Genomic DNA, 18,137 nt, shown 5'->3' with positions numbered 1-18,137 from the left:
ACAACCTGTCTGTTTCAGTGAGTGGGGGATGTAGACCTTTGCATTTCTTATTTTTCAGGCTCGGCTGGTGCAGCAGCACCTTGAACACTTCTGGCTGTCTAGCACAAACACAGACACTTCTCCTGGCAGCCGCGCCTCACGAACTTCAGTGGTTGCACAACATTGGAGCTGGCTCTGCAAGCACCTCTTGCGTCTTCTCTCTTTCGAGAAGGGCCAGGCAGACCTGTGCGGAAGGGAGCAAGTCAGGGAGACAATAACCCGCTGTTGCCAAGAGCTCTGCTGTGTTGTGGCCAGCATGAATCATGCACTCATCACTGAGCTGCCACCTTTGCACAAGGTCAGGAAGCACGTGGTGAAGCGGCTTGGCCAGCCTCGCACACTGGACAGTGAAGTGGCCGCCAGTGCGCACGAGAGGGCTTCAAGGTGAGCACTGGATGGCCTGTCCACTAACTTTTAGCAACAGTCAGTTTTCATGCATAGCGACGCTCACCAAAAACCGCGAAGTAACCTACCAGAAGGCTACAGTGAAAGCAAGCGCCTCCAGTTGCCCCCCCGCCCTTCTCCCCCGCCTCCTGCATCTTTTGCCCCGCACCGCGGGTGGCATTGTCCAAGCCGCGTCAAACACTGCAGGTGTCCCGTTGTCCCGTTTTCAACATGATCACAAACTCGTTGTAGTCCATCTCGATCGCAACAGAGACCATGCCATTGTCTCGAATGGCAGCAATGAAGAATACCTAATAGCCAGGCCTGCCCAAGCCAGTCCGTCCGATTCACTCTGTCAGCACCTACTAATTCCATTTTAATCCAAAATGGCGCCTTTCAGTGCAGTGGAGAATGGGCTAGTTATAACAGCAATGCTTGCTCGTGTATATATTAGGCCGAAATAACAAAGTTCCGGTTCAAAACAATCTCCAGAATATTGTTGACATCTGTTTTAGCCCGAAAAATCTAACTTTTGGCTTCACAAAGTCCGAAATATCTCTGTTGTGAAAATGTACACGTTCCTATGAGGTGCACGACGGTTCCTCAGTGAAGTCTGAGATATCGCACAAGTTCGAAAATCGGTCAGCTGCTGTATTGCCTCTTAAATGTCTCTGAAGTCTCGGGCGACGGCGGTATGTTCACGAACACCTTTGATTTTTACATCAAATCAAACTTGCATTATATTCATAGCTGTGTTGTAATCCTGAAAATGCGGCACTTCTACAATACGTAAACAAAATTGGTTTGGTTTGGTTTGGTTTTATGGGGTTTAACGTCCCAAAGCAACTAAGGCTGTGAGAGACGCCGTAGTGGAGGGCTCCGGGAATTTCGACCACCTGGGGTTCTTTAACGTGCACTGACATCGCACAGTACACGGGCCAAAATTGGAAATGTGGTAACATAAAATGTGGTATCTGAAAGTAAATAATTATCGCATAAAGAGATGATAAGAGCAGGGTGGAAAGTACTTCTGAATGTCTTTTTATACACCAGCACCATGTGTTTAATAAGTAGCCAGTTAACTCTTTCGTTACCACGCCACTGTGCTTCGATCACCGGTGATCGAAAAATTCGAAGCGCTACAGCAGCGCGACCGCGGCCGCTACGGACTTGCTGAGTCATTCGGTTTGTTGTTCACACATTAAACTTCAACTTCCTGTTTAGTTTATATTTTTGCCAAAAAGCGGCAATTTTTGAGACGCGCTTGAAGTTGGTTGTGCGGCGTCGGGCGCTCTGAACAAGCCATCATCATCGGGAATGGCGCTCGCTCGAAAAAACCCCGTTCCACTCAATTCCGCTGCGTTTGCACCACATATTTTTGATGTATCGATTAGCACGGACCCTGACGACGATGCTGTATCGTCAGGTATTGTTTCGAAGCCCAAACTGGGCAACGAGAGCCCAGTACGCTCGCCTGTGCGTTCAGATTCCTCGTTCCGGTCTGTTTGTGCGAACCGAAGCTCCTCATTGTAGCCGTTACGGTGATGTGGCGCCATCTAAGTTGTTCTCCAGAGACTACAGTTTCGGTTTCTGCGTAGAGAGCAATTTTCCCACGACGCGCGAATTTTTGAAACGCCCTTGAAGCGGAGGGTACGGCGCGGACGCTCCGTGCATGGCGTCGGGTGCGCAGACGGCGCGCGCTCAGAAAAACCTTGCTGCGCGCAATTCTACTGCGTTGACTGCAATTATTATCTATGCTACGAGTAGTAGAGTCTCTGGTGACGATGTTGCATTGTCAGATTTTGGTTCAGACGCTGTAACTGCGCAAACTGATCCCGGAACGTTGGCCTGATAGTTTCGTTTTCTTTTTCCTGTCCGCTTGTGCGGGCGCATCTGGTTTGTTGTTCAGACGGTTAGTTCCATTTTCGGCCTAGTTCGTAATTTCCCCGCCAGTCGTGCATTTTTGAAGTGCCCTTGGAGCATAGGCTTATTGCGACATAATACGCGGTGAGGATGGCGTCGCGTCGAGGTCGGGCGCTTCGCGCGCTCGGAAGAGTCCCGCTGCACGTGATTCTCCAGCCTCTGCAGCTGATTTTCAAGATCCTCCGAGCAGCAGTGACTCGGACGAAGATGTTGTAACGTCGGATTTCGATTCTGCAGCTACATCGCAGCTATACTTATCGCATACTATATATCGCAATATCACACCTATACTTGTTGTGTTTCATATTTTTTTTTTAATTTTTGACGTAAATTAAATAAGTTTTGATTTGTATTTTTTAAACCACGCTTACCAAGCTTTCGTTTGGCGCATAACATTACACTTCCAATTTTTTTTTTTGTTGGACTGTAAAAATCATATAAAGGGCACTCTCAAACGAGCCTTTTCAAGAGGCATGAAGAAAAAAATTCTAGCTCAAAAACTATTCAAGTTATAATTTTCAAACTTTAATGCCATGTTTTAGAAAGAATTTGAATTGTTTTGTAGTTTCTAGAATTTTTTTAGTACAAGTGTTTGGAAAGTTATTGTCATATAAACACAAAACTTTTCTTTTTTAATTTTTGTTGTGTTTACTGATTTTTTTCACAGCATTTCAAGCAGAATATGTGTTCAAATAAATTTCATTATAAAGCGCATTCTATCTGAATTATTGTTATGCATTTTATATAATTTTATCTATCACACCTTTTCTAAAAAAAAATTTTGTCTGAGACATGTGAAAAATGGTCATTTTTCCTGTGGTAAGGAAAGAGTTAATTACCAGACAGCGTTCTCAGAGCCATGCCATCATTAAAAATTGGCATAGTAAATACTACATTGATATAGTAAAGATATTTGCTGGCTCGAGTGGCTATAGAGGAGTTCTGCCCTATTGGCTGTACTCTAAAAGTGTGCATTCTTTCATTACAGGCTCGCTCGTTCTGCCTGGGACACCCTGTGTGGGAATGAAACAATCAGTAGGACACCTGTGCCCCTTCACAAGGGGCTGCACATTCTTGAAGTGCTGGAGACGTCCATGTTGGATCTCCATTATGGGCAACTTGAGAAAGGTTTGTTTCTTGTGTAATGGAATATTTCAGGTGGAATTTAAATAGTAGTGATGTTTTGCCTACTTCTACTTCTTCCATTTCGCAGTGTATATTTAGGTGTGTTCCTCAAGGAATGGAAGGCAATGCTTTGGGATGCAGTGGTGTTTTAGCTGAGCTATCAGCCACATAGGACAGCATTGTGTCCAGTAGGAATGTATGTTTGAATAAGGAATTCAGTGCTACTTTTTACGGCTCCTGTCACATCTTGTGTTCTGAATTTTTTATTAGGCATGTGCGAATAGTGTTTTTTTTTTTTTTTGGTTCGAGGTGAATTCGATTGAACAGTAATTTCTTCGAATAATTTTGAAGCAAATATTTCAAATACTTCTGGCGCAGAAAAAAAAGTTGAATGGTACAATAGGCGGTTTTAAGATTGTGTGTTTTTCTAACACACAAGGCCATTACATGAGAATGAGAAAAACTAAGAGTGCATTGAAGAAGCTGTGTCAACTTTCTACAAAATTGGCCTCTGGAAATTAGGGGAGCCGACCTACTTGCAGTGCCAACATGTCTGTGGGGTGTGAGACGTGTATGTAGGCTGCTTTTACTGCGTCATTGCTCAGCTGTTGCTTTTAAGTGGTGACCACATGGCACCTGCTAATACATGCAGACTGGCCTCCCATCGCCATCCCGTGTCAGGCGTCGGAAAGGGACACCCTTCTCCATGTGTCTCATGCTAGCTCCCCTTCATGCTCGCGCCGTCGTGCCTCTTTAGGGAATTTCACATGGAGAAGAGAGGCTGCGGAAGCTGTAGTCAGTTAAGACTCATTCCGCAGAAGTCAAGAAGGGAGCCACGCACGCATCCTCCAGTTAGAGAGATTTACCGTAGTGTAATCCGCTTCTGCTGGAAGCCAATGCACTGCGCATGCTCAGGTTGCCCTCAGAATGCCACAAGGTGCCAGGTGCCGGCTAGCTGTTTGCAAGCCTGCCCCATCGGGACTAATCAACGCACACACACTGGCGGCGCACAGAAGATGATTGCGCTATGTCAAATTAGCAGAGATAAGTAGAAATGAACACAACACAGCACTGAGTTATGTCTGTTTGTACTCTTCCCTCAGCTCTCTTCTTTAGCCATGTGCCGTTGTGCTGCTCCACGTCCATTATGCCAAACCAGGTTGCCCAACAGTTCGTGCTTTCAAGCTTAATTTTTGTTTAGTCATTTTTCATGTTGGAAGGGTTGGAAGTGTAGGCAGAGGGGTGGGGAAACGGCATGGAGAATACATGAACTGGGGGCTTTGGAAACCCATAAAGGCATTCAAGGGAGTTGAGGGGTTCACCAGAGTGCTGTTTGAGCTCGGCATGTTTCGTTGAGGTAATTTTTGGTGAAATGAAAAAATGCTGGAAGCCTGAGGATGCATGGGACTAGGGTGGGCATAAAAGATGCTTAAAGGGCCCCTTCTTTTTATTTCCTTTCCAGGGCTGAGTGGTTTAGACTGCCTGGAATCTGCTCTTGCCCCAAAGCAAGAAGACTCTGAAGAGGACGCACCAGATAAGCCAGTTAATGTGCTGGCTCCAGTTCCTGCTCTCAGGTGTCTCTTAGAGTTAGTTGATGAGGGCAGAGAACTTGGAGCTTGCTTGGGTGGCTGCGAAAGCACTGCTGTCCCTACATCACGAACACTTCGACACCCGCTGCATGCTGTCGCCGTGGCACTGTCTCTCAAGGATCACTCCCAGGTGCCTGCTTTGAAGCTTTGGATCTGTGTGAACATTTTTATTAAAGATGTAGCTCTTTCGGCCAGCTGATGAGAAGCTGTTTATGAGCACAGCATAACGCTTGTAAGTGTAACTTGCAGTAAACATTACCTCATGGTCAGATCTGTTTCTTTTTTTTTGTTACTTGGATACTACTAGAAAAATTTTATCAAAAACTGAAAACATTAAAAAACATGTGCCGATGTTTATGAAACTTAGATAGACTATGTAACTGATGCATCAGCTGCCATAAGACAGGTGCATGAAGACACTTATTTGAGTCATGTGTTCGAAACTTAATAATGCATGTGAGCATCCCGTATGCTGTGATATCACAGTCAACTTTTTGTTTGTGAGTAGCTAGTAGGTATGGTAACAAACCATTGTTTTTAGCTTTCTCAAATTCTGACAAGCATGTATATCTGTATGCATGTGACTGTACTTATTAGCTGCTGTCAGTTCTTTTGTGTTTGTGGGTGTGCCTGATTCAATGTGTTCTTTTTTTGTGTTTGTGGGTGTGCCTGATTCAATGTGTTCTTCTCTGATGGTGTTGGACTCTTGCAATGTGTTTCTTTGTAAGGGAACAAAGCAGTTGCATACAACAAGGACCATGCTATGTTTAGGCTCATATGAATTGAAAGGCTGTAGTATTTCATGAAAGAATGATATTTTTTTTTTCTAGCACAGTTGTATTTTTGCTCATTAGATTATAGGCAGTCCTTTACAATACAATGATTCTATTTTGTACCAGTGCAGTTATGTGCACACAGGAAAAGGAAAGAGTATGGTGGGGTAGGAATAGTAAGAATTGTTAGATCTCAGCATGATGAGTTGGCCAAAAGGTAATTTTCAATGCTGCATGCAATACCTGTAACATAGTCTGTTTGATTATTGATGTTTATCAGCAACTATAAAGGCCTGTGCTCTCCAGTGAGTACGACTAATTGAGATATATCCCATTTTAGCTTTTGTGATGTATTGGCGGCTGTTGTGCACACGTGACAAGTCTCTCAAGTGAAAGGTGTGCTGTTAGCGGGGACCTGAGTACATAGAGAACTTCCTTCCTCAAATCTCTAGTTGCTGAAGATGGAGTGTGTGAGAAACAAGCGTGGCCATTGTGGTGTGCAGGGTGAGGTGGCGGCCTGGTGGACAGAGCATCTGTGTTCCCTGTGGGATGCACCACGTGTGCTCGAGCAGACACTGATGCACGGTGTACAAGGCAGCAGCGCAGGATGCCTGCAGGCAAGCTATTATGCCTTTCTTTCATTGATTGAAAAATTAAGGCAGCTCAGAAAGGTTGCCAGTGGGCAGAAGAGTGAGGCAGTGATGCGGCTGTAATAGAGTGTGAACTTAATGATTCAGGAATGTTATTCTGTTGGTGTTTTGTCTCCTCTCCCTTCCTCCCCATCCATCATTTGGCAAAGGACAGTTTAGAAGGCAACGATCACAGAAACCAGCAAGCATGTCTAGCTACTGGAACCACAATGCAGGCTGGCCTAGTGTCATAGCTATGTCAACAGAGGGTCATTAGTTTAGGAAAGATGACCTAATGTGGGCACCTTTCATGTGATGTAGATATGTGTCTATAGCTCAGCTGCTCAGCTTAGCTGTGATAAGTACAATGCTGCAGCAAAACGGTATGAGAGTTATGTTGTGGGGGGCACAAGCTCGCTGCCGTGATAGCAGCATACAAATATTTTCAAATCAGGAATGTGAGACCTAGCCAACATGGGGCACTTATTTGTCATAGCATATGTCACACAGTATCAGTGGTTGCTGACGGTCATGGCAAACAGGTGTGTAACGTGTCATGGAAAGTTGTTGAATTGAACCTGAAGCTTGGTATCTCTGCTACTTCAGTTCATTGCCTATTGATCTCGCACATGCAGTCACATCTATTAGTTCTATTAGTAAGAAAATGAGCTGTGAGATTTTATGCTTGGAATCCTGAATTCCAGCACACTGAACCTTGTTCTTGTATTTTCATCCAGGGTCATGAGGTGTACCTGAGCCCTATTGTAACATCTGCATGCTGTCTGATAGCTGAGACAGCCACAACATCCCAGCTTGCTTTAGGCGCTCGCAAAGACAAGTGCTCTGAGCTGCAGTTGCTAACAGTTCTGCTGAGCCAGCTGACTGGACCCACATCATTCTGGTAAGCATCATGGGATAGTGAAGAAAACATATCATGACATATTCCAAGGGAACTAATGCTTGGTTGATGCACCAAAGCTCTTGCTCACAAATAGCTTCAAATTTCATTATAGGAATTGATGTTTTGAATTATGAGTTTGAACGAATTGACATGTTAGCTAGTGTTCTCTGCAGGCAGATTGCTTTATTGAACAAGTCTGGTGAGTGCACATTGAGAGCTTAGCCGATTACACAATGCTGTGGAATAGAAGACACATAGACAAAGTGCATATTACTCATGAATATAGTGTTATGAAAAGCGCTGGAATGAAATAGAGCTGTGTAGTTCTCGTTTTGTCTATATGCAGCACTGTGCAGTTGGTTTTCTTTTCGTGTCTGTCCATTGTTACTCCTCGTTTCAGGCATTATCATGAGGCAGATATTGTTGAATGAATCCTTTTATATGCTTCTTGTTTGCCACTTCAAAGTGACACTCATATTTTTCAGTGCTTTCCACTGTATTGTGTAAGGTATAAGTCAAGTTCTCCATTCTTGCTTTGAAATGACCTAGAAACGTGTGCTTTGCGGTTCTCTGAGAGCTATACTCTGTCTCACAAGTCATTTGCAGCGCTGTGAAGGCTGCAGGAATCACGAACAGCATACACTTCAAAACGTGTTCCTCCTTGCTTCTCGCCTCATGAATGGTGGCTTCATCAGTGGGAAGGAAAGAGCACTATTGTCCAGCTGCTTTGCACGGGAGGCTGCCAACTCAATGGCCCCCATGTTAACAAATGGTGGTGCATCACTTCGCAGCAGGCCTCCAATGTGTTGTTTATGCAGGCTTTCTCTCCTAATTTAACCAGTAAATGAAACTCTCACTGTACTTGCTAAACACCATCCTGAACAGTTGCTGTAATACTAATTGTTTAAAAAATAGTCACAGCACTGCTCAGGTATTTATGAATTGTTTGTTGTCTTCCTTGGCCCTGATTGAACAAGAGAGCTCTACCTTTCGCAGTGCTGCAAACGACTTGTGAAATGAAGTATAGGTCGCTTGTGGTACACATTTTTATTTGCTGATTTTTATGTGCTAATTACATACGGCAGTCTCATCAGACCTATATATACAGACCAAATTTGTGAATGTCTGTAATGATTTCCCTCCAGGTTGAATTACTCTGATGCCTTGGCCAAGTGGTTTTCCATGCTGGCTTCTGCATTACCTGCCTTCCCAGTGAGATTGGCCAGTATGGACTGGTGGGATGCCCTTGAACTTCCTGAAGAAGTGAGGTCGCTCGTTAAGGATGCTGCTTTGCAACTGCAGCAGCTGAACTTGAAAGATGGTGAGTTATTGTATGTGTTGTGGAAGCTTTGCCATTATTACCCGCTTTTAAGTTCAACAAGAGCAAGAATAAAAGGCACCATTACATTAATTTCGGGTTATTGTGAAGCTGCTGTAGTTTAGGCTTGCTTGACTGATCTCAGTTTTGCACTCACATTTAGCATTTGCTGGTTAGTACTTGTTCTGGCCCTTTTTGGCGTTGGCAGGAGCACTGAAGTAGCTCACACGAAATTCTAGCACGTGATAACTTACCATGAAGAATTCATGCCGTGAAGAATTCATTTCTTCAGTGCCAAAGGCCAAGGTTTGTAGACGCGCCGGACAGCTTGGGTGGGGGTGCCGTCTGGTCATAGCGCCTGGTCATAAGCATCTGGTCATAGCGCATCTACTCCTGGTCATCATGTCTTGTGGTTGGGGCTTGGGATGGGGCGAGGGGAAAGCAGCTGGCCGGTTCTGATTAAGTTGAGCTGGGGTTGAGCCAGGCGGCAGAGTCCGGGTGCCTTCGGCTGACGGCTGAGGCAAGCTGAAGGCATCAGTGCTCAGAGACCAGGATGATGATGTAACCTCGCACATCACACCAAAACACCAATGTTGCAAAATGGCAAGCCAAGGAACAGGACAACATGATGACAGATGACGTATGATTTTAATGGCTGCGGGCCTAGTGTGAGCGCTTTGTCCTGTGCCATGCCCGCTTCGTTGTCTTCTTCGTAACAATATTCCATACCAAACTGGCATGCTATATGGTGCACTTCCCCTGACATGCTGGGGCTTTAGGTCTTGAGTGCTCTTCACTGCAAAGGAGGTGGTCCCAAGCCACAGTTTTCAGGCTTAAAACCTGCCATGCACAAAGTGTGTTTTCTGTGCACAAAGTGTGTTTTCTAACGCGACAGCGTTAAGGCTCCTGTTGTGCAGTTAAGGCTCCTGTTGTGCAGAAAATCCAGCTTCGGCAGTGGCATTGTGAAAAATAAATAGGGTGGCCCAGGTGGCCACCCTTGAAGAAGCAACCTAGGTGGGCTACCTAGGTCATGTGACCTTTTGGTGTCATCACAAACTTCCCACTGGATTGTGAGCAAACTAACCACCCTTAATTAATGATATATCACAAGAGGTTGCTCAGGGAGAGCAACCTGGGCAACATAAGGCCCACCAGTGGGAGCACCTGCCATCACGGTTTAGTGGCACATTTAATCGCTGTACGATTGCGCAAGAAGTGGTATGTAGACTCCCAGAGACATATGAATGTAAACTTGAGAACGACAAATTTCACAGATATGAGCATTAACTCACTAATGCTATCGCGTCATACTCTTAATCTGGAGCTTGTGTGTCCCCTCAATTTTTTTTCCTGCTTTTTTTTTCTTACTTTTCATTTTATTCTTTGGAATCGTTGCCTTTGCTCTCAGACTCCTGTGGCAAAGACTGGCTGTGGTCCCTTGGACTGGCTGCAGCTCGGGTGGGTCTGTGTGTACTGCAACTGCTTGTTCCGTGGGACCCTGTTGACCCAGTGTACAAGGCAGCTCTGAAGCTGGCACATGCTGAGCAAGAGGTCAGTGAATAAGCTTCATCTTGCATAAGGCTTTTTTGGTTTTGTTTCCGAGTAGCACACTAGGTGTACCTCTTAGTGGTTTAGCTTTGCTTTGGCAAATGCTGGTGGGAAGGCTATGTCGTGAAAGGAAAGGTGCATAAGGTTTTAACTTATTTGCTTTTGTTTATTTTGATAGTAGTGATAGGGATTCTAGATTCTGAGCATAAATGGTCTGTTTTGGTTGCATCGCAATAGTTTATTAGAAATTTCAAATCCAATTAACCTCAACACAAGATTGTTTACAGACTAACCCTACATCTGATTTATGTCTGAAGTTGCAGTGCTGCATGCCAGATGCTTAGTATCTGTACTTTTTCTCTCATTGTTATTTACAGCTGTCGCACATAAAAGCAGAGTGTCACCTAAGAAACTGGACCCATGCGGCACGCCTGGGGAAGCATCGAGAGCAGGAAACGCATCCTGCACTGATGCTAGAGAGATGCCGCCAGCAGCAGCTTGAGGCACAAATGGAGCAACTTGCCTCTAGGAAAGCCCACAGGGCCCCAAACTCGAGAGTAAGTTCTTGGTGGACCACTGTCTGTCGTCACAGTCAGCCGAGTTAAGTGGCTTGCAGGCCTCTTTCACCATGTTCAACTAACCGTGCCCTTGGCAAACTGCACCCATGCTGTAATTGAGAATTTCATGAGCTCATTGCTCTCTCATAGTCTCTGCCATGCCAGCCACACAGTGGGCTTTCATTAATTTGAATGACTTGGACTGTTTTCAGCCAATCCTGTCTTTAAATAGCTTTCTTATCAGAGAGGATTTTTTTTCAGTTACCTTAGGTTTCTGCTTTACAGCTGTAAGGTGGTGGCTCGTATGGCCCCTCTATGAACCAAGTTGGCGGACTTAAAAGACAGTGCAGTAAACTGCATATGAGATTGCTGTTGAGGCCATATATATGCTTTATTCTAGTAGTTCGCATGCTGGTAACAGCAATTCACTCAGTTGGCATGGCCTGTTCTGGTGTGGGTGATCTTCCCACGAATGAAAAAGAAAAGAATTGTGATGCGCTGTACCTGTACAGCTTTAATATTTTTGTGTTTCATTATCCCCCCTTACTCCCCCCCCCCCCCCCCCCCCCTTAAGTGTCCCCTTACTCCTGATGCAATCATTAGTTCTGCGCTTGATGCTGCTGCATTGCCTTTCTCAACACAGTATGAAGATGTTGCCCGGCAAATGCGCCAGTGTGCTCGCACTCTGGCAAGTGCCGAGAGGGTGAAGTCTGTGCTGGAGGGCCTCTGCTCTGCCTGGAGGGACGCACGGGACACACCTGCTGACGTCTGGCCCTGGCTGAAAACACTGGGTTCCCTGTGTAGTCAGCTGCGCCAGGAGCACTCCTCCTTCCGAGACCTCTGCTACCCATTTCTCTCTGGTCTAGTGCAGGTCTGGCCAAACTGAGCTTTCTGCAGTCGATCCTCCTTACAACAAATGCTGGTAGAGGACGGGATCAGGCACAGAAGCCTAAATGCAAAATGCTGTATTTAAAGGGTGGCTTACTCCTGCCACAAAACCAAGAAGTAGGGGTGTGCGAATGTTAGAAGTTTTGAATATACCGTATTTACTCAGTTCCAACGCGCACCCAATTTACGGCACCAAAAAAAAATCAAGCCCCGATTCTAACACGCGCCTAATATCGGTGACGACAAAAAAGCTACAAGCCCCGCTTCAAACGTGCATGTGATTTCCGCGAACGAAAATAATTTGCGGCCGTTTTTATATTTTCAGGTGAGAGCAGGCCGTTTATCCACCCGAACTTCATTCACTGTCACTCTCGGATAGCTCCTTCTCACTCTCCGACCACAACATCTCGTCTTCAGTGCCGTCCATGGCATTAGAAATTCCGCATTTCTTGAAAGCACCTCGGTGGAGACGGCGTGTGATCCACACGAAGCTGCCGCGTGAAGTCAGCCAGCTCATCTTCAAGGTCGGGAAACCTCCCCGCTCGCAGACCGTGGTGGCCTTTGCTTGACATTTTGCACTCAGAGATTGACTTTTTCAGTCTTCGCCAGTCGCGAACACAAGTCTCTGGCACACAAAAATGACGGGAAGCATGCCTATTGCCGCTCTGTTCTGCGTGCAGAATAACTTTGCGCTTAAAGCTATTCTCGTGGCCGACACGATGTCCCTTCGTGGCCGCTGCATCCATTCTCAAAAACGATATCGCACGGAGAGCCCGCTGAAGTACACCACCGTTGCGCTACGGACGACACTATAGCTTGCTACTGACGTCGTAAACTCGGCAAAAGTGAGGCGAGGTGGTTCGTCCCGTGAATTCTTGTGTGCCACGCTTGCTGACAGAAATGATAAGCACCACACCGGTCGAAAACTGCTCCTGCGACGCACAAAACGAGGAGCAAACGTGCTTCCATGGTTGCCAGCAATTAGTGAGCTCCCACATCGTATAATGGCGATTGTGATGGGCAGCTATGGGGCGGTTTCGGTTTGTACTTGAATCCAACGCGCATGCGATTTTGAGACTTATTTTCCCCGAAAAAAGGTGCACGTTGGAATTGGGTAAATACGGTAAATCGAATGAATATGTTTGATACTTGACTCATATTCATGTTAGAGAAGCTGATAATTGAGAATTTCTGATTATCTAAAAATTTTCTGACATTCGCCAGCAGTTGTATACCATGTCAACTTTCATAAATTCGGCCATGGCAAAACCACAATATCTGTGCAGATTATCTTGACATGGTCTGTGGTCCTATGTGAATGAAAGATTCCATGTGTGCCTTCTTACATGGAATATCTCGGGTGTCAACTTTTACCAGCGTTTCTTGGTTAGGGCTTACTGTCACTTTGCATGTAGTTTTTTCCTGGTCCTGTAAGGTGTGCCTTAAGAATGTTTCACTGTATTTCAGTCAAATTATAGTTATCCACATAATTATGCACAGCCTTCAAATGCTCATTGTTTTATTCAAATTTGCATTTCTTACCACTGTTGGACTTGAGCCAGTTTCAATTAAATTTGAGCTCAAATTTTATTATTTGAACGTTTGTACTTCACCAAAGTGACCTGTAGGAAGGTATGCAAGGGCAGTGAAATGTTGTGGGTGAGTTCTTGTCATTATGCTAACTCTTACATGTTAGCAGTGAGTAGTGAGATGTGGGTTTTTGTTTGAATGCACATGAAGCTGTGTTCCCTGTGAGCATGTTGTGCTTTTGTGGAATTGTGCAAAACTGTAAAATCTCTTCAAGAGCATGAAAGCATTCAATCTTACAAATGTGTGTCAAAAGAAGAAGTTAGAAGCTAACAAATGCTGCATGTTGTGTCATTTTTCGCCCCATGTTTTTTTTTTTTTTGGATCAGTTGGTACAGGTCTGATTGTTGTGAGGTGAGGGCGGTGCTCGAGCTAATAGGCCCTGCCTTGGAGAATTACTGCCATTAAATTTGAACCAGTCACATACTTGGCAGGCCGGCACCTTGATGTAAAAAATCAAGACCTTAGTAGCAACCCCAACTGCTGCTGCATAGCCTGGATGCTCAGGACTCTCAATAGTTGCGCCCTTAAATGCTACCATTTGCCTACTTTCAGCTGATACATGGCGTTCGGATGCTTGCTGTGCTGTCAGCCTCCAAGTGCCAGGCTTCGAGCGTGAGTATGGGTGTTGTGTGTACCTTTTCACTCATTGGCTCATTTAGCACACACATTGCTAACGATGCACTCTGCTTTCAGGGTCCTACACAGGGTCTGCATCTGCTGGAGCAGGCACTGGCTTTCCCAGCTGCCCTGCCACCTGATCGCCTCTCTGAGCTGCTTTCAAACCAGCAGCTGCTGGCCATTCTCAGAGGCAAAAGCGAGCAGTTCCTCCTGCTTCGGTCTGCACTCTGCGAGCTGGTCACTGCACGGCACTGGGACCATGGTGGTGCGGTGGACTGGCGTAAGGTGTGTTGTGCTAATGGACCTGGTTGCACCACTGCAGCCCAGTGATGGCGTAAGGCTAAATGTATATTGCATGTGGCATTGGGCCACTTGTAACTGCTGGTCACATGACAGCCATTGTGGTGTTAGGAGTGCGTCATGATAGAGGCGTTTGCTACAACAGACCTATACTCTGTTTCTTACACCAGATGCAGTGCTGTCACAGGCAGTGCGCTGTTGTTTACACTGCCTATATCTGTGATCAAAAAGTGATGCGTTCTTTGTAGTGCGCGAAAAAAAGTCAGCAGAGATGCAGAGACACTTAAGACAGTGTATGTGTGAAAAGGCATAAGTCCGCCCACTCACTTTGTGAATGCATTCGCCGTGCATTACAGTGTGATGTAACCCATTGCCACGCAGCTTGCAATTCTACTTCTGCATGGCTCTACGTAGCCGCCACTGCACCTCTTCTGATCTGCGCACTAACTTAGTGAAGGCAGTCCGCCGCCGTACCACAGCCGTCTGCTCCGCCTTAAGGGTGTGATGCAACTTAATTTCAATATACGCAGAATTGGTCTTTCTCTACTGAACATTCATAGATCCCTGGGATTCCTCATACCACTCTTGGCGCAGTGGTGCAGTGGTTAAGAGAGGAGTCACCGGCCTGGGATGGCAGGTGCTGCCACCGGTGGGACCTATGGGATCATGTTGCTCTTCCCAAGCAACCTCACATGACCAGTGATTAGTTTAACTCTTTCTCTACTGCGGAAAAATGGGCGATTTGGAGTGTACTGAAAGAAAATTTTTCTTCACAAGAAGTAACAAACCGAGCTCATATTGCAATACATGGAATTGTAGCTGATTAGTTGCACTTCTGAATGAAACAAACAGCAGAGTCGTGTGCTAAAGTACTTACACATTTGTTTGTCAAATATGCCATAAACACAAAAAAAGTATACAGCAGCACTCGTGCACTTTTGAGCAGGCTGGTGACAGTTTTTTTTATTATTACTGTAAGCAATGGTATTGTGTTTTCGGCAGTGTTTTATGGCCTGGCCTGTTTTTTTTTGTTTTTTTTTGTAAAATAATTTGTATATTTCGAAGTTCCATAATTTTTATGTGATTATGCTGCTCTGATTTCCAAGTGTATTGATGTAAGCACTCCGCATTCAAGAGTGCACGGTGCCGCTGCTCAGAGGCCTCTGAATTCTTAATAAAGTTCCTTAATGTAGTAGCTTTGAGTTGGCCTGTGTGTTGGTGGACTGTCTGCTCGAAGGCCTTAGAAATGCCCTTGTGGCAAGGTTATAACGTACTTATGACAGGAGGTCTTTTTCGCACTTTTTGCAAAATGTAGAGTAGTATCTCAAAAATTTCCCGAGTTGCAGCTCATCAGTGATTGAGGGACAATGAACAAGATTTGACACCCACAGCAGTTCTTGTTCACCGTCCCTTATCCTTTGATACGCTATAACTCGGAAATATGAAATATTAATATAGTACTTACATTATCTGAAAAACACACATATTTTGGCAAGTTGGTGCAGCGTTGTTAGCACTTCTCTATTTGTTTTGGAAAAAAATCACGTTATACATCCCACTGCCTGTCCCCCCCCCTTTCATTCTTTCTTTTTATGTGCGTTCACGTGTGTGTGAAACTAAAAGTCAACCATACTGTTTTCATGGGGTTAAGAAGGCTGTGCTGTGATTTCTGAGTGTTACCATTTGTTGTTTGGGTTGATTTTCTGTGTCTTGTAGGCTTACACTCCAAAAAAATACAGCCATTGGCACAAATGAAAATGTGAAAGCTTTGTTCAGGAAATTTCAAACAGGAAAATGAACAGTTAGCTTTATATCACTTTTTACGTATTTCTGTTTGTTACGCCTCTGCTATTACTTGCAAGAGCTTCTCAAATATACTGTAAAAAATTAGAGATGATCAATTTGAGTGATACGGAGGAAATAAGATGGCATGCTTCTTTCACACTGCAGTCAGTTCCAGTTATGATTCTATTCCATTTCTGATTTCATTGCCTTTCACTAATATATTTCGGCTACGTAACTAGGCAAAATGTGTCACACTCATAAATTGCGGCAAGTCTTCATACCGCTACCAGCGCTGTGGCGCAGCGGTTAAGCGATGCGCTGCTGCACCGGCAGGTGGCTGTTTCAAACACGATCGCCGGTGGGGCTTGTGAGACACAGGTTGCTCTCCTCGAGCAGTGCTTGGAGGATTTGTTTCCGCAAGCTATGTTTTTACACAGCTGTAGTTCTTCAGGAGGCTGTCTATTCTGCACACAGGCCTGCCGTTGTCTAAGTCATTTTCTTTTTAGTCATTTTCATTTTTGCTGAGTCATCCTTTGTGCGGCATCTCCTTCTTCTCCCCTACACGTGGAGAAGGGGAGAGGGGCAAAAGTTCAGGGGAACAGTTGACAGGTGACAGATAGAGAAAGGCAAATCTCCCCAAAACACCCCCTAGCAAGGGGAGACTTCATATAGACGCCGACGCCGCTGGACAATTTTGGCCTTTATGGCCCTTCTAATGCTACTGCATTAAAACTGGCTTTGGAGTAGTGAGAATCTCGCTGTTTGAGTGCGTGCGTGGGTGGCCTCTGTTAATAGCTCTGACATGGGGTCACTGCACTCAGAAGCTATTACCAGTGCACCACAACTGCTCAGCAGTGTCTTGAGAGGAAGAGTTTTCATTTCCTGCAGGCCGCCCGCCCTGTGTTGTGCCAACTGCTGGCTTCATGGCAGCTCAACGAAGAAGAAGAGCGTGAGAAAAAGGAACGAGAGCAGAGCCTTTTCCAGTACCGCACCCACGCGGGCGAGGAAAGTCAGGAGGTGCTGGACGAGCGGCAGCGCCAGGCTCTGTTCCCCAGCTATGCCCAGGTGAGCTGGTGGTCCAGGCCACTGTGTGTGTGACAAGCCTCGCTCAGCGAAAGGTCTTGCAGAGAGTGCAATATTGAAGGAGGCAGGGCTGGGGCCAATGTCTTGACGGGTTCTAGTCAGCAAACAGTGGTACCTGGGAGCACCCCTAAAAGTAGTGCTTTGGGGGCATACAGAGAGGTAAAACAGAAGCAGTTGGCTGTACCACTCATTGGTTAAGCAGGAATGAGTGCAGTCTTGAGCATCCCATCCCAGGCCACTCTTGCATTTACTGTTTGTGTGGAGGAAGTCATGCAGAGTTTGCAACTGTGTTTATGGGGGCTGCGCGTATGAAATTGCTCTTGGTTGTTAAGTGGTGGAATTTTTTGCCTCCTTATAGGAGTTTGAAGAGAGTGAAGATGGAGCCAGGCAGCCTGAGAATGTTGAACCTGTGAATGCACAAGCTTTTGCGTTCAGTGGCAGTGAAGCACTGGAGGTGTGGCAGGCTCATTGCCTGCTTGCTGATCCAAGTGTGTCAGCCGAGAAGGTTGACTGCCTGCGTGCTTTGATGATGCGTCATGAAGCACTGCGCAGCACTTTGCAGCAACATGGCCATCACCTGGGTGAGTGGCACATTACTGAATGAATGACGCAGCTGATTTTGTGTGATGCATGTAAGTCTGGGCAGAAACTAAAACCCACCACATCTTATGCGTACAGGTCTCATACAGCATATTTTTAATCCTCGTGAGTTTCTGTTTACGTGAGTTGATACTTGGATTCCAACTAGCACGCAAAAGCCCCTGACTTCCAACGTTATTTTTACTTTTTAAACATTCTCATTTGTCTCTTTTCACATTTAATGACAACTGCAGCTCATGTTAAATTGCTATTGTGTCATCACTGAGCACTTCCATGTTTGAGGGTAATATGTCAGCACTTTTGCACTGAGGAAGCTATCGTAACTATAAGCTCTCCTACAAACAAGGTATACAGTCCCGGCTGTCATGACTAGGATCTCTCCTCCCAAACACAAGCTAAACAATCTTGTTTGTGACATTGGGGGTTTGACGCAAATTGACTTGGAATCTGTGATGAATGAGGTAGTCGGCATATTTAAATCATATCT

The 18,137-nt window shown here is 45.4% G+C and overlaps 1 protein-coding gene across 5 annotated transcripts in view; it reads left to right on the top strand.

The window, feature by feature from the left end:
• Window positions 1-18,137, top strand: part of LOC149359076 (midasin) — a 147,938-nt gene that overhangs the window by 83,213 nt on the left and 46,588 nt on the right. For all 5 annotated transcript variants that reach the window (XM_089571243.1, XM_089571242.1, XM_089571245.1 and 2 more), the window contains 13 exons: window positions 59-423; window positions 3,335-3,474; window positions 4,934-5,190; window positions 6,337-6,450; window positions 7,200-7,363; window positions 8,509-8,684; window positions 10,090-10,232; window positions 10,607-10,786; window positions 11,430-11,657; window positions 13,817-13,876; window positions 13,958-14,167; window positions 16,856-17,032; window positions 17,409-17,631. In XM_089571243.1, the coding sequence (XP_089427369.1) occupies window positions 59-423; window positions 3,335-3,474; window positions 4,934-5,190; window positions 6,337-6,450; window positions 7,200-7,363; window positions 8,509-8,684; window positions 10,090-10,232; window positions 10,607-10,786; window positions 11,430-11,657; window positions 13,817-13,876; window positions 13,958-14,167; window positions 16,856-17,032; window positions 17,409-17,631 (2,437 nt within the window). The remainder of the gene's footprint in view (window positions 1-58; window positions 424-3,334; window positions 3,475-4,933; window positions 5,191-6,336; window positions 6,451-7,199; window positions 7,364-8,508; window positions 8,685-10,089; window positions 10,233-10,606; window positions 10,787-11,429; window positions 11,658-13,816; window positions 13,877-13,957; window positions 14,168-16,855; window positions 17,033-17,408; window positions 17,632-18,137) is intronic.

The sequence above is a fragment of the Amblyomma mixtum genome, chromosome 2, assembly GCF_055824585.1.
Source record: "Amblyomma mixtum isolate Tamu chromosome 2, ASM5582458v1, whole genome shotgun sequence".
NCBI classification, from domain to species: Eukaryota; Metazoa; Arthropoda; class Arachnida; order Ixodida; family Ixodidae; genus Amblyomma; species Amblyomma mixtum.
The sequence above is the reverse complement of the archived record's forward strand: the minus strand, read 5'-3'. Positions and strand labels throughout refer to the sequence as shown.